Source organism: Mustela nivalis (assembly GCF_964662115.1).
Source record: "Mustela nivalis genome assembly, chromosome: 11".
In the NCBI taxonomy this organism is placed as follows: Eukaryota; Metazoa; Chordata; class Mammalia; order Carnivora; family Mustelidae; genus Mustela; species Mustela nivalis.
The window spans coordinates 20,143,356-20,158,755 of record NC_139030.1 but is presented as its reverse complement, the minus strand read 5'-3'; the positions used below and the strand labels follow the sequence as shown (position 1 = coordinate 20,158,755).

The 15,400-nt window shown below is 36.5% G+C and overlaps 1 protein-coding gene across 2 annotated transcripts in view; it reads right to left on the bottom strand.

The window, feature by feature from the left end:
• Positions 1-14,965, bottom strand: part of RAB3GAP1 (RAB3 GTPase activating protein catalytic subunit 1) — a 116,604-nt gene extending 101,639 nt beyond the window's left edge. Inside the window, exons 1-3 of one of the 2 annotated variants that reach the window (XM_082689315.1) lie at positions 14,863-14,965; positions 14,696-14,751; positions 8,861-8,936 (exon numbers count right to left, since the gene is read on the bottom strand). In XM_082689315.1, coding sequence (XP_082545441.1) covers positions 8,861-8,936; positions 14,696-14,751; positions 14,863-14,880 — 150 coding nt within the window. In that variant the 5' untranslated portion in view covers positions 14,881-14,965. The remainder of the gene's footprint in view (positions 1-8,860; positions 8,937-14,695; positions 14,752-14,862) is intronic. The other variant, XM_082689314.1, reaches the window with a different exon arrangement.
• Positions 14,966-15,400: the final 435 nt, after the last annotated feature.

Sequence of the window (15,400 nt, the reverse complement as noted above, 5' to 3'; positions counted from 1 at the left end):
AGGGTCCTGGGATCGAGTCCCACATCGGGCTCTCTGCTCGGCGGGGAGCCTGCTTCTCTCTCTCTCTCTCTCTCTCTCTTTCTCTGCCAGCCTCTCTACCTACCTGTGATCTCTCTCTGTCAAATAAATAAATAAATTATTAAAAAAAAAAAACTTTAATACAACAAAGAACTAAAAAAACTTTCAATTTGAAAGAATAGGAAACATGATAAAATGCTAATTTTTTCCTTCTATATAATATTCAGAAAAGTTACATACACTATGGTTATTATTGAAAGGAAAAACAAAAATGGAGGGGAAAAAAGACTATAAACATTATCTTAAATAATCCTATTCCTAAAAACATTATAGGCAGCTCCATGTTGATTTCATTTTAATTTACTGCATTTCTTTTTTTAAAGATTTTATTTATGTATTTCATAGAGAGATAGAGAAAGAGCTCAAGTAAGCAGAGCGGCAGGCAGAGTGGGAGAGAGAAGCAGGCTCTCTGCTGAGCAGGGAGCCCGATATGGGGCTCAACCCCATGACCTTCGAATCATGACCTGAGCAGCCGCTTAACCAACTGAGCCACCTAGGCGCCCCTAATTTTCTGCATTCCTGAAACAATATTCTCATCACTGATCCTCAACTGTCTAATTTCCAAAATCTTTTTCTTTATAAGTCTCTTCTCTAATCTATTACACATTTAAATGTTCTAAAAGAATGCAAATAAAGGAATCTAAATTGTTTATAATGTTTCTGTCAGTCTCAAGTTTGACATATTGTTATAACTTAGTTTGGGAAGTTTCTCACAAAGAGAAAATGTGTAATTCAAATTTATTTTACATTTGCTATATGAACTTTAACTACTGAAGTAAGTGTCATTCCAATCTACTAAGTGGGTATGAAAAATGTGAACTCCTTTCAGTACTATTATAGTCATTATTCTTTTAATATTCTCAAGTAATGATTCTTCTTCCATAAATTTTTAGTGAAGTAGGAGTCAATCACTGACTGAACAGTTCAATTACCAGCTCATCCTATACCCAAACTTAACATCTCACAATAAGTACTTACAATTTTTGCTGGCTACATAGAATCATAAAATTACAAGGCTAAAAAGGATTTAAAAGGTCATTTCTTTCAATCCCCTGCCTTCAAGCAAGCTCACACTCATACCACCAAGACTTTGAACCAAGACTTTTAACTATTTTATAAAGCCTAGACACTAAAATTCCAAAATATGCTTTAGGAACTTTTTCTAATACTTCCTCTACCTAAGTTTACATTTACTTAAATCTCTCAAACCAAAAACGGCAGAGTAAAATAAAAACATCAAGGGTGTTAAAGCCAAGTATGACCTAGGTGTAATCCTGTTTAAACTATAGGCAGAAAGACCTTGAGAAAATTACTACAAGAATCCAAAGTCTTATTTACTGTCCACAAAATGGGATAACACTTAATCATTAAAATCTGCCTAAGAATTAGGATTAAGTAAATTAATAGACACAATCCCTATTATATTGCATGGCACCCTAACTCATGCTCAAGTAACTGCCATTTCCACCTCTCTTAAAATCATTTCCCGGCACCTCAGAGTCTGTTATGGTAAAGGAGCTTAGTCAGATTAACGATCCTTCAGATAAAAATTATAAAATCTGTACAAAAACAAATCAATTTTTCAAGGCTCTGAAGAGTGACCAAATGGAAGCAGAAACCAGGGTGTCCATGAAAAAAATAAATGTTATCTGATAAGATTTGCGCGTTTCTATTTTTTGTCTAAAATAGCAGTTCTCGAAATTTTTTGCCTCAGGATCCCTTTGAACTTTACTCTTAAAAATTACTGAGGGGGGCGCCTGGGTGGCTCAGTGGGTTAAAGCCTCTGCCTCTGGCTCAGGTCATGATCCCAGGGTCCTGGGATGGAGCCCCTCATCCAGCCCTGCATTGAGCCCTGCATTGGGCTCTCTGCTCAGCAGGGAGCCCGCTTCCTCCTCTCTCTCTGCCTGCCTCTCTGTCTACTTGTGATCTCTGCCTGTCAAATAAATAAAAATTTTTTAAAAATTTTAAAAATGTTAAAATTACCGAGGAACCCATATTAGAAATTAAAAAGGAAAAAATTATAAATTTTTGAATTCATTTAAAAATTATAATTAACTTATTACATGTTAATGTTCTACCACTATTTTCCAGAACAAACAAAAATATAAAGGGGGGGGCACTGTTTCACATTTTGTAAATCTCTTTAATATATAATTTAAAAAAGACACTTGGATTCTTGTTATCTATACTTTCAATCTTTGCAATCCATTGTTCTGACTGAAGTATATGAAGAAAACTGGCCTCAAATATATAATGTAGTTAGAAAAGGCAGGGCCTTCTCAACCCATGAAGGGGTCTCTGAGAACAGGAGTCCTCAGGCCCCACATCTTAAGAACTGCTGATCTAAGGGCACTCTATCCTATGCACAACTCAGAGTTGCAGAATGATGGAGCTTTACTGGATTCAGGCAACAGAGGACAAACTTCAAAAATGACAGGAAAGTTCTAAAGTTAAGACATAAATTCTGGAAGGGAAGAAACCAATGGGGGTAAAAGCCCTGAAATTTGTATATAAACTCTGTCCCAAATTTTTGTTATCTATTACACCAGGCACGAACAGTGGAAACCCCACACTACAGTGACAAGAAACTAAAAGAAAAGATTTCAGGGGTGCCTGGGTGGCTCAGTTCAGCTCAGGTGTTGATCTCAGGGTCATGGGTTTAGGCCTGAGCCAAGCACTGAGTCCATTTAAAAGAAAAAAGAAAAACTTAAGTGCTGTCACCAATGAGAGAGAGGAGGTTTAGCACAGTCAAATGAACTGCCTGCAAAAAAAAAAAAAAAAAAAAAAAAAAAATACTCTTCAGAGGAACACAACAGAATCTACATTTCATTCAAAATTCAAGCATATAATTAAGAAATTACTGGATACCCACATGCACAAGACAAACAAAACAAAACAGGAAAATGTGACCTATACTCAAAAGAATATAGTCAACAAAAACCAAAACCAAGAAGGCCTAAATATAGCAATTGACTCTAAACTAGCTATAATAAATACACTCAAGGACTAAACAGAAATATTTTCAAAAAGAATTTAGAAATGAGGAACCTCAGAGAATTGGAAATTATGTAAAGAACCAAATTTAAAGACCTAAAAAGCACAATAACTAAATTGAGAAATATATCAAATGGACTTAACAGTAAATCAGAGACAGCAGAAAAAAGAGTAAATGAACTAAAAAATAAACCAAGAGAAAGAGAGGAAAAAAATGAGGACAGCAGAACCTGAGAGACCTGTGGAAAAGTATTAAGAGTTCAAAGAAAACTTATGTCACAGATAAAGAATAGAGAATGCAGCAGGAAAGTATTTGAAGAAATAATAGCCTAAACTTCCCTAGTTTGGTGAAAAACAAAAATTTATATATCCAATATTAACAAATCTAAGCCAGAAAAATGACAAGTAAATATACCTAAACCGTAACAGTTAAATGGCTTAAAAAGAAAACTGAAGGAAAAAAGCTTAAAGCCAGCCAGTGAGAAAAGCACCAAAATAGAAAAAAAAAAAATGACACCTAACCTGTAATCAGAAACTATTGAGAGAAGAAAAAAATAGGACTACATCTTTAAAGAACTAGAATGAATGAACAAATGAATCAATAAATGATAAATAAGTAAACATCAACCCAGAATTCTTCAGCAAAATTATCCTTCAGAAAAAAATGCAAAATAAAGGTATCTTCAAATAAACAAAACAGAATTTGCACACAGCCAACTGTACAGCAATTTCTCAAAAAAATTTTTTAAATTATCATAAGACCCATCGATTCCACCTCTGGGTATATATCCAAAAGAAATGAAAGCAGAGACGTGAACAGATATTTATACAACCACATTCACAGCAGCAGCATTCATAATAATATAATTCATAATAGCCAAAAAGTAGGTATGTTATTCATATTCATAATAGCCAAAAAGTAGAAACAACCCAAGTGTTCATCAACAGATTAACAAATGGATTAACAAAATGTGGTATATACATACAATGGAATATTCTATCATAAGAAAAAAATTCTGACACTTTCTACAACATGGCTGAACTTGAAGACATTATACTTAGTGAAACAAGCCAGATACAAAAGGATAAATACTCTATGATCCCACTTATATGCGGCACCTAGACTACTCAAATCCATAAAAACAGAAATAGAATAGTGGTGGGCACCGATGACAACTATGAAGAACCTATGACATTCTTAATGTTGAAGCACTGAACATCTCTCTTACAAATGGAAGAAGGCAAGAATGTCTGCTCTCAACAGCTCTCAAAATGTTACTAAAAGTGCTGGTTGGGTGTGCCTGGCTGGCTCAGTAGGTGTCTCTTGATCTCAGTGTCATGAATTTAAGCCCATGTTTGGCACAGAGTTTACTTAAAGAAACAAGCAAAAAAGACCACCCTGACAACACTGTGCATAACTGTGCATAACTGACAGGGGTCACTAACTATTTTAGAGAAGAAAAAAAAAAAAAAGTCCTGGTTAGTGCAGTAACAATAAAAAATAAAAAGGACAAAAACTGAAAACAAAGTAAAACTGTCCCTATTTGCAGGGAACATGATTATGAATGTAGAAAATGCAAAGAATTAACAATAAGATCATGATTCTTTACTTTAGCCAAGTCTGAAGATACAAAGTCAACATACAATCTATAAATACAGAGAACAAACTAATGGTTGCCAGAGGGAAGGTGGATGAGGGGATGGGCAAAATGGATGAAGGGGAGACACAGGTTGCCAGATATGGAATAAAAGGCACTGCATAACGAATAAAGTCAATGAAGCTGAAATGGACTGTATGGTGACAGATAAAAACTACACATGAGCATAGTATAATGTATAAACTCACTGAATCACTATGGTGTACACCTAAAATGAATATAACATTGTGTGTCAACTATACTCAAATAAAAAGAACTTTTTTAAAGTCAACATACAAAATTCTATTGTATGTCTGTGTTCTAGCAATAAACAAATGAAAAACAAAACTAAAAAACAATTCCATTACAACCACATACAACATAAATACTTGGTAATAAATTTAACAAAAGATATGCCAGACCTCCACCAAAAATTTTAAAGCACTGTCAAGAAAAATTAAAGACTTAAACAAATGGAGAGATGTGGAATTTTCATGACTGGAAGCTTCAAGACTGTCTAAATGTCACTTCTCCCCCAAAGTATCTTATAAATTGAACACAAACCCAATCAGTTCCAGCAAAATCATAATCCTTTCTATGGAAACTGAGAACCTCACTCTAAAATTCATAATGGAAACATAAAGAATCTAGAATAGACAAAACAATCTTGGGAAAACAACAAAACCTAAAGACTTCAAATTAACCTCAGGACTTAGTATAAAGCTATTTGGTAATTCTCAACTGAGGGCAACTTTGCCTCTCAGAGGACATGTGTCAATGTCTAGATACATTTTTGGTTGTCATCACTGCGGCAGTGTTATTGGCATCTAGTAGTTAGAGGCCAGGGATACTACCAAATAATCTATACTGCATGAGGCAGACCCATAACCATCTGGCCCAAAATTTTAATAATGCCAAGGCTGGGAAACTCTAATCTCCAGTAGTTAAGACAATGTGGTACTGACACAGTATAGACAAACAGATTTAACGAAACAGAAAGGTAATCCCCTACATCAACAATTACCAGAAGGTAATCCCCTAATCAACTGCCTGAAAAACGTAACGGAGTAAAGTGTTTTCAACAGAGGGTTCTAGAATAGGATACCCATATATAAACACTGAAACGTGACTCTGCACTTCAAACCATATACAAATATTAGTTCAAGATGGATCACAGACCTAAAGGCTGAAATGATAAAGCATGTCGAAGAAAACATAAAAAGAATATATTCACGACTTCCAATACTACTATCTGAAAAGACTGAAAAGCAGAATACATAAAAGAACTAAAATACTCCTAAAACAAACAAAAAAAAAACTCAAACCAGTCTAAAACATGGACAAAAAATTTGAATAGACAGTCCACAAAGACAGACAGACAAATGGCTAATAGTAAGCATATTAAAAGTTGTAAATATTAATAACAGAAATACAAATGAAAACTAGAATGAAAAATACAAATAATTCCACAAACTACATACCCAATTGAACGATCAAAATTTTTAAAACTGAAAACAAGCAACTGGTGAGAATGTAGAGCCACCCAAACTCTCATGTATGTATTGCTGGTAGGTGAATAAAATGGTATAAAAAGCTTTAGCAGTTCCTTCAAGTTAAACATATACCTATCCTATGATCTAGTAATTTCACTCCTAGGTATATATCTTAGAGAAATAAAAACATACGTCTCCAAAGTGCTCATACAAGAACGTTCTGCTTTATTCATAGCCAGTATGTCTGTCAACAAGTGAAACAAACTGCAGTATATTCATACAACAGAGTACTACTTTGCAAGAAAAACAGTGATTCTTGCAGGCACAAAGAAGCCAAGCACAAAGAGTATATACTATGATGCCATGTACATGAAATTCAAGATCCAGGCAAAAGTAATCTACAGTTTAAAAGAAAAAAATGAGAACAGCAGATGCCTGGGGAACATGAGTAAGGAGCACTAGGATTAACTGGAAAGGGCTGGTAGGGACCTTTCTTGGGTGAAAGCAATGTTCAATATCATGAATAAGGAGTGCTGTTACACTGATATAAACATTGTCAAAATTAAGCAGTTTTGTGCATTACAATATATGTAAATTTTATTTTAAAGAACTATTTAAAAAAAATCTAGTGGGGGTGGAGAGTTGATAGAGGTACTACTGAAACAAAAAAACAGCAGAACATTGTTGAAACGGAGTGATGGGCACACGGGGGTTAATCATACTATACTGTTTACAAATGTTTGACATTTTGCACAAAGGGTTTTTTTTTTTTTTAATTCCTCTTAACTCTCTCCCTTCAGTGGAGGAAGAGAATTGGTAATCGCTATCCCTCATATCAATTAAAATCTCTTCAGTCACTATCTAAACTTTCTTTTATAATCTCAATAATCCCTGTCCTTTACATTTTCTTTAATCTTATTCATCATAATTAACAGCTTACCTTGCTATCAATCCATTCATGTTTTCCCTGACTTATTTACCACTATCTATAGGGAGAAAGGGGTTGGATAGAGTTAACCTTCCTTTAGCCCTTGCCAGGCAGTATGCTATGTACTTTGAATACATTACCCAATTTATATCCTAAAATTGAATTTAGCATCTAAATTTTAATCTTATCTATTACTTCTCTCCCTCATCAGAATTTGTGTTCAGAGGCAACATGGATCTCGTCTTGTTCATTATTTCTTCAGATCTGGCACACAGTAGATATTCAGTAAATATGCATAAATCAAAGTATTAACAATTATAAATAATATCACAGCTCACTAATACTCAGTTTGGCTCTCTTTTTGGTGTTGCAAATCATTCCCCATTCCAGTTACAGCTACCTTATTTTGCCCTTAATTTTACTATCATATATCAATTGTTGTTATGTACTTGTTTCAAGTGGAATAGAATGATCTATGTTTGCAAACTTACATTTTCTCTTAATTCAAAAATGTAATCATAAAAATATTTTAGGGGCGCCTGGGTGGCTCAGTGGGTTAAAGCCTCTGCTTTCGGCTCAGGTCATGATCCCAGGGTTCTGGGATGGAGCCCTGCGTCTGGGCTCTCTGCTCAGCAGGGAGCCTGCTTTCCTTCCTCTCTCTCTCTCTGCCTGCCTCTCTGCCTACTTGTGATCTCTGTCAGATAAATTAAAAAAAAATTTTTTTTAATAATTTAATAAATCAATTTATATTTCAGCATATCTTTAAAAGATTTTTAATGATGTGTGATTTCTATATGCAGTGCTACTTTCTCTGCTCAGATTCATATGAATACAGAAGAAAATCCTAATGCTTTGATAATCTCAAATTCTGTTAACATCACCATAAAGCTAAAAAAATCCTCGCAAATATTGAGAGTTCCTTACAGAGGGATAAACTGCAGTTAACAACAGACTTATAATAAAAGTGATCAATTTTATTTCAAAAAAATTATCTAACAAAACAAAGCATCTACATAAGCCTAAAATCAAATTGTTAGTTCCCATTAGTGCAAAACAGAAAGTAAGTTTGTTCTCAGAGTACATTCTTTAGTAATTATTTGGGGCATGGTTTATCTTAGATTAGAATTAAGTATCTTAATTAAGTATCCAGCAATATCTTAGATTAGAATTAAAGTTCTACCTCACTTTTGAATGATTTCTTTATTCTTAAATATCCTCAAAACTTTCATGAAGTTAAAAAAAGGAGGGGGGAGGGAGACAAATACTATTAGTGGTATTGTAAAGTACAAAACTTGAGTGAAATTGCTGCTAACTAACAGCAAGTCAGTTAAGAACAAGATTTTTCCTCATTAGTTAAGCAAAATACTCTACCACGAAGTTGGTAATTACAACGTTCCTCTGACTAAAAAACTTGTAAAAAGATTTTCTAATATTCTAAGGGGGAAAGCAAGAGAGAAACATCAGAAGAAACAAAATCACTCACAAAGAATGACATTATACAGATAAAATTTTATTTAAAAACAGTTCACAAATGTCTTACACATATTTTTTGCCAGATTCAAATCCAAGTTCTTCCAGATGCCACTTTATGTTCATAGATCATACATAACTTTAAAAAAACATTTAATTCAAAGGTACCATAAGCAGCGAAGGGCTTTAAAAAATAGGGAGGAATTCAAAATAAATTCAAAGTAAATACTTATTTAGAGACACCAGCAAATAGATCTGACCTTTTCAAGTGGCTTTCCCAAACAGTTTCCAATCAGTTTCCAGTCATTTAAGACTTCTTCAATTTTGGAAATAAACCTAGGAAGGAATAAAAAACAAAAACAAAAAGGCTTTCTGTACATGCAACAGCGCTTTTTCTTTTTTTTACTACTGTCATAAAATTTCTTTCAAAAAGTATTTTTTACATTTTAACAATTTTATCAGAGAAGGCTCACTAAGGTTAGTATTATTAGTCTAATTTATGGATGTGGAATAAATGTGGAAATAATCTTCTGTAATCCAAAAATTCTTATTTTTTTTTAATAAACATTTTTTAAGCAAACTCTACCCTTACCATAGGACTCAAACTCACAACCCCAAATCAGGGGCGAGTCAGGCACCCCAAATTTTGACTTTTTTAAAGTCTACTACTTACCTAACAAAGCATCTGCTTCTGTAAGATATAAATTAAGAATAGATCTCTAAAATGAAAGAAGATGGGATCGGGAGGGAAACAAACCATAAGAGACTCTTAATCTCACAAAACAAACTGACGTTGCTGTGGGGAGGCAGGATATGGAGAGAATGGTTGGGTTATGGACATTGGGAGTGTATGTGAAATGATGAGTGCTGTGAAGTGTATAAGCCTGATGATTCACCAACCTGTACTCCTGGGGCAAATAATATGTTAATAAAAATAATTAATTAAAAAAATCAAACATGGGGTGCCTAGATGGCTTAGTCGATTAAGCGTCTGCCTTTGGCTCAGCGTGATCCCAGGGTCCAGGGATGGAGTCCCTCCCTCATCAGGCTCCCTGCTCATCGGGGAGCCTGCTTCTCCCTCTCCCTCTGCTGCTCCCCCTGCTTGTGCTCATAAATAAATAAATAAATAAATAAATAAAATCTTTAAAAAAGAATACATTTCTATATTAAAATGAATATAAATTTGGAACAGAAGTAAAAACTGACAAACTAAAAGGATACTATTAAAGATAACTATGAAACTCGGATGCCTGGGTGGCTCAGTGGGTTAAGAGTCTGCCTTCAGCTCAGATGATGATCCCATAGTCGGGGATCCAGTCCTTCGTCCTCCTTGCTGAGCAAGGAGCCTACTTCTCTCTCTCCCTGCTGCTCCCCCTGCTTGTGGGCTCGCTTGTACATGCTCTCTGTCGCGCGTGCTCGCTCTCTCTGACAAATAAAAAAACAAAATCTTAAAAAAAAAAAGGGTAACTATGAAACCGATCATCATTCCCTACCCTCAAAGCAACTATTCTATTTAAATTAACTTCTCTTTTGAAGATACTTAGGAATTGATTTATCTTCCTCTCCCCAAAAAAATTAACATTCAGAACCTTTGCTCATTAAAATAAACCATGTTTGGAGCACCTGGGTGGCTCTTCAGTTTGTCCTTGGCTCAGGTCATGATCCCAGGGTCCTGGGATCTAAACCTGCGTTTGAGTCCCTGCTCCCTGGGAAGCCTGCTTCTCCCTCTCCCTCTGCCTGCCCTTTCCCCTGCTTGTTCTCTCTCTCTCTCTCTGTCTCTCTCAAATACATAAAATAAAAATAATATAAAATAACCGTGGCAAGAAACTATAGGCAGATTTGTCAGCCATAAGGAATAAAGATTAACTGATGGATTTTAAAACGAATCACTATCTAATCTTTAAATCTACTGATGAAACAGATCTCTGAAAAACAGAATGAATTGTGACTAATGGCATGCTCAATATCAGCAAATTAAAACTGTCAAATCTCAGTAGTACCATTAAAAGACACTTTCAGAAGACTTTTATTACACTAAGAAGGTAACTTCTCATATAAGCATGATGCAATTTAATAGCAAAACTGATCTCCTAAAACACCTACATCATATTGCTACAGTAGCAGAGTTAATTCTAGTCAAAATATATTCACAGGCATCAGGTTTTTTCCTTCAGTGACATTATTAGTTAATATTTACATCTGTTATAAGTCAGTAATGACAGTAATGATAAATCAGAGTTTTTATGATTTAAATGAAACTTCTAATTAATTGCTCTTTGAAATTAAAGGCAGTATTAATAAATATACTAATTCACTTCTGGGTAGTTCAGTCAAAAGGCAATTACTGGTTATGAAATAAGTCAACATGTTTATCAAAAAAAGTAAATAAAAATTTTTAATGGACCCAAATGTGAGCAAAAATGTGCATGTGAGGGGCCCCCAGGTAGCAGAGTTGGTTAAACTAGAGACCCTTGGTTTCGGCTCAGATTGTGATTTCAGTGTCCTGAGATCAAGCCATAACAGGCAGCGGGAAGTCTGTTTAAGACTCTGTCTCCCGGGACGCCTGGGTGGCTCAGTTGGTTGGACGACTGCCTTCGGCTCAGGTCATGATCCTGGAGTCCCAGGATCGAGTCCCGCATCGGGCTCCCAGCTCCACGGGGAGTCTGCTTCTCTCTCTGACCTTCTCCTCGCTCATGCTCTCTCTCACTGTCTCTCTCTCAAATAAATAAATAAAAATAAAAAATCTTAAAAAAAAAAAAAAAAGACTCTGTCTCCCTCTGCCCCACCCCCACGCTCTCTAAAATAAATAAATAAATCTTTTTAAAGATGTGCATGTGAAGTGTACACTGCATTTATAATAGTAAAAAACTGGAAGCCACCTAACTGTCCAACTCCAACAAGCAGCTGTAAATTAATGGTATTCTCTGAATGGATCATGTTTGAAGGCCATTTGAGGAAATAAGAAAATGCTCGTTTCATATATGAAATGAAAAAATGAAAGCTATAGAAGTGTTAATATGTTTTGATACAAAATGTTTACAATGCACAGATTAGAAGAAATTTTCTCAAAATATTAATAGTAGCTATCTCCTAATGGTACAATTATAGGTTTCTTAGATTTTTTTTTTTTATTCTACTGGGAGGTATTATAATAAAAATCATTTAAAATAATATTGCTTTCACAATAAAAGGAACATATCAAAATACTTATTTTATGGTTTCTACTGGTACTAGCTAAAAGTAAAATTGGAGTCTACTGAAAATATTGAGATTTGACTAGGAAAATTTAATTAACTATCCCTGAAAAACCTCAAGATTACAGTACAGGATCATTTCCTCTGACTCCTCACTCTATATTAAGTTCCTTTGTTATATACCCTTTTAAGACCAGGTATCTTTCCCCTTTTCAGCTCTCATTTCAACTGTAATTAGACTCATTTGTATTGTTATTTGATTCATGTGTCTCTTCCACTACACTATATGTTAAGAGCAAGAATTGTCTATTTTTATTGACCATACCCCTAGGTCCTGCACTATATTTGACACACACACACACACACTCAATAAATATTTCTGCGAAGCACAAATGATTAAAAAGAGGGGGTTCCATTCAGTACTCTCAATAAATTGTATGGCTCCTAACATATTAACAAGAACTGTTATTCACACATTAAACTCAAGGTTTAAGAGACTCCAAAGCCTTAACATTTTCCCATGAACTATAAAACACTACTTCAGCTCTAGAAAGAGCATGAAAGCTAAAAACCAAATTTCCTACTTTGTGGTAGTTCTCATAACTGGGTTAACAATTATTCCCGTATCAGGAGTAAAGGGCTTAATAATGCACTTCAGGATATTTTAAATATTTAGCTAAGAGGGGAAAAAATCATGTTTCCATTCCATACTCTTGTTGCTTCCTCACCCCCACTCTCCAAGATTCAGGTTACATTTTTCTATCTACCTTCAAGACATCAAGTTATTGGGTGCCTAGGTGGCTCAGCGGGTTAAGCCTCTGCCTTCAGCTCGGGTCATGATGACAGGGTCCTGGGTTCAAGCCCCACATTGGGCTCTCTGCTCAGCAGGGAGCCTACTTCCTCCTCCCCCCCCCCACCCCCAGCCTGCCTCTCTGCCTACTTGACATCTGTCAAATAAATAAATAAAACATTAAAAAAAAAAGACATCAAGTTATTATTTCAAATTTGACAGGTCTAAAACTGCATTCTTCCCACTTTGACACTTTATCTTCATTCTTTCAGGCAAGAAATGCCAGTTGCATGTTTCTTTCTACTCTAACATTTCATCAAGTGTATCTATCTAAAACTCTTATTTGAAACGTCTTACAATCCTCCTTCCTATCCTGCCTTTCTCTCCAATCTCCAAATCACCGACCTAACTACTGATCAAAGTCAGTCACTTGGCTTCTTTTTACCTAATCTCCTGCAACAACTCTCATCCTATCACTTTGCCACTCTAAAATCAAGGGTCTCTCACTACTGTGATTTGATGGTTTTTCTCTAAGTTTCCCGACCAGCAACATCAGCCTCACTTCAGAACCTGCTAAGAAATGCACATTTCTCAGTCCACGTCAGGCATGATCAGAAACTATGATTCTGATGCACACTAAAGTTTGAGAATCCCTGGTCTTAAAGCACCGAGTCTAGAGATTCCTCTACTCAGCTTTGAGGCTGTCCGCGATCTGTCTCTATTAATTCTATGTATTTGCTTCAATAGATAGCCTTCACTCCAGTAGAGACATCTTCATGAAGTCCCAAAGGCTCATTTTCACCTACCTCTCTGAGCATATTAATACCTTCTCATGTCTAAGCAATCACTTCCCACTTTCAAGGCCCAGCTCATTTCGTATCTTTTCTATGAAAGTATCTCCCTTCATTGTAATCTACAATATCATCCTTCTTCAAAGTACTATTTTTAGTTAATACCAGTTTGCTTAAAACTTAACCATATGCTGTTTTGTCTAACACATGGATCAAAGGTTTTGTTTTATTCTTTTTTTCCATTAGTTTAACTCTGGATACAGAGTTCTACCTTCTCAACAAAGCCTTGCCCATAGGGTTATGTCTTACTGACTTGTCTTTTTTTTGGAGGATACCACAAGTCAAATTGTTATGCCAGCGAGGAAATTTTTTTTTTTTTTTTTAAGTAGGCTTCACACCCTACTCCAGCATGGAGCCAACACAGGGCTTGAACTCATGACCCTGAGATTAACACCTGAGCTGAGATCAAGAGTTGGCTACTTAACCAATTTAGATCATCCAGGCGCCCCTCCAGGAGGGATCTTTTATAATTTCCCGTCATGTAATGACATAACATGCACAAATTTCCTCTCCCAACCAGAAAGATTATAAAATATTGCAACAAGCTAATTACTGACCTCCACACCCAGAACCGTCTCTGTGACGCCGACCAGAAAACTTCACAATCTAAGCAACCACTCCTTCACAAAGGTGGTTTTCAACTAATTTCAGTGATACAGCAATTTCACTCAGCTGTTCTGTGAGGTCTGATAGTCACAGGAAGCCTGGGCACATTAGCCAATGAAATGTAACAACCTGAATCACAGAATTCCAAAACCATCTGTAGCCTATCTTAAAAGGTTATTCTAAAGGACAGAATGGAGATGGTGGGCGTGTGGCAAATGGACAACTACCAGTACTCTAAATGCCCCCTCCAAAAACGGGTATACCAATGCACACGAGAGGAAAAAAACAACTGCCAAGTTTACTGCTTATGATAAAATGAGTTAAACGGAAATGAAACCAGGAACGGAAGTGGCAGCTACGGAAATTGTTTCCACTGGTGGGAACAGCCAAGGTCTGAGGGAAGTGGTCTCAGAGTAAACAAAACTTTTTCTGAGAGCCGCGTCCCAAGGGTTTGGCTGACGGGGGCGGGCCGGGGCTTGTCAGACGCGAGACGCGGAAGAGGCTTGCAGCACACTGGGGGCAGGAGAAGACGCAGAGCCGGGGGTTCGCCGGTTTTTTTTCTCAGAAGTTGCAACACATGTGGTCTACGTTGTGGAAGCTGCAGGGGGACGCAGAGGCCCAGGGTACCGATAACCAAAGCTACGACTCACTCACCTTTCCCATTCCGAGGCAGTAGTGAAGTCAGTGATCTCAAATACCTCGGACTCGGGCTAAAGGTAAAGGAAAGGGAGGAAAAGAAAAAGAGATTGAGCGCCCGGGCGCTGACACGGAGGAACGAACTTAACAGACAGGGAGGGATAGGTGGGGAGGAAACAACTCACCTCACTGTCGGCCGCCATCTTGAGGAGCGCCGGGAAAGGCGCTAAGGCTGCCGGGAGGACGAGGAAAGGAGGATAAGGACGGCGGGGAGCAAACGGGGGCGGGGCCTCAGGGCCGACCAGCCCCCGGAGGCACCTCCCCCTAGTATTGAGTCCTGCCTGGAAAAGTCCTCCAAGGCTGAAATCATTGACTAAAAGAAACAAACAGAAAAGCTTTGAATTTGAAATTTTCATTTAGATTAATGAATTCTGGAAGATAACAGAAGGGAGGAGGTAAAACAAGGCCCTAAATTACTGTGGATAAAGTGGTATTAAAAAGCCAAAACCACATTGAATTTGTTTTCATTCAACCTCTATTTATTGAATGCAAGGCGCAAAGCTAGATGCTGGTAATACCCACCGTTGCCTCCCCCCGCCCCGCCTGAAACAATTTACACAGTTTGGTTAAGTCATGAAATAAAATCATTTTGCTAGTTCTCTGGTTTCTCAGAAAAGCAACATACTGTTCAATGTATGCTCAATGTACTCTTCAATACTCCAC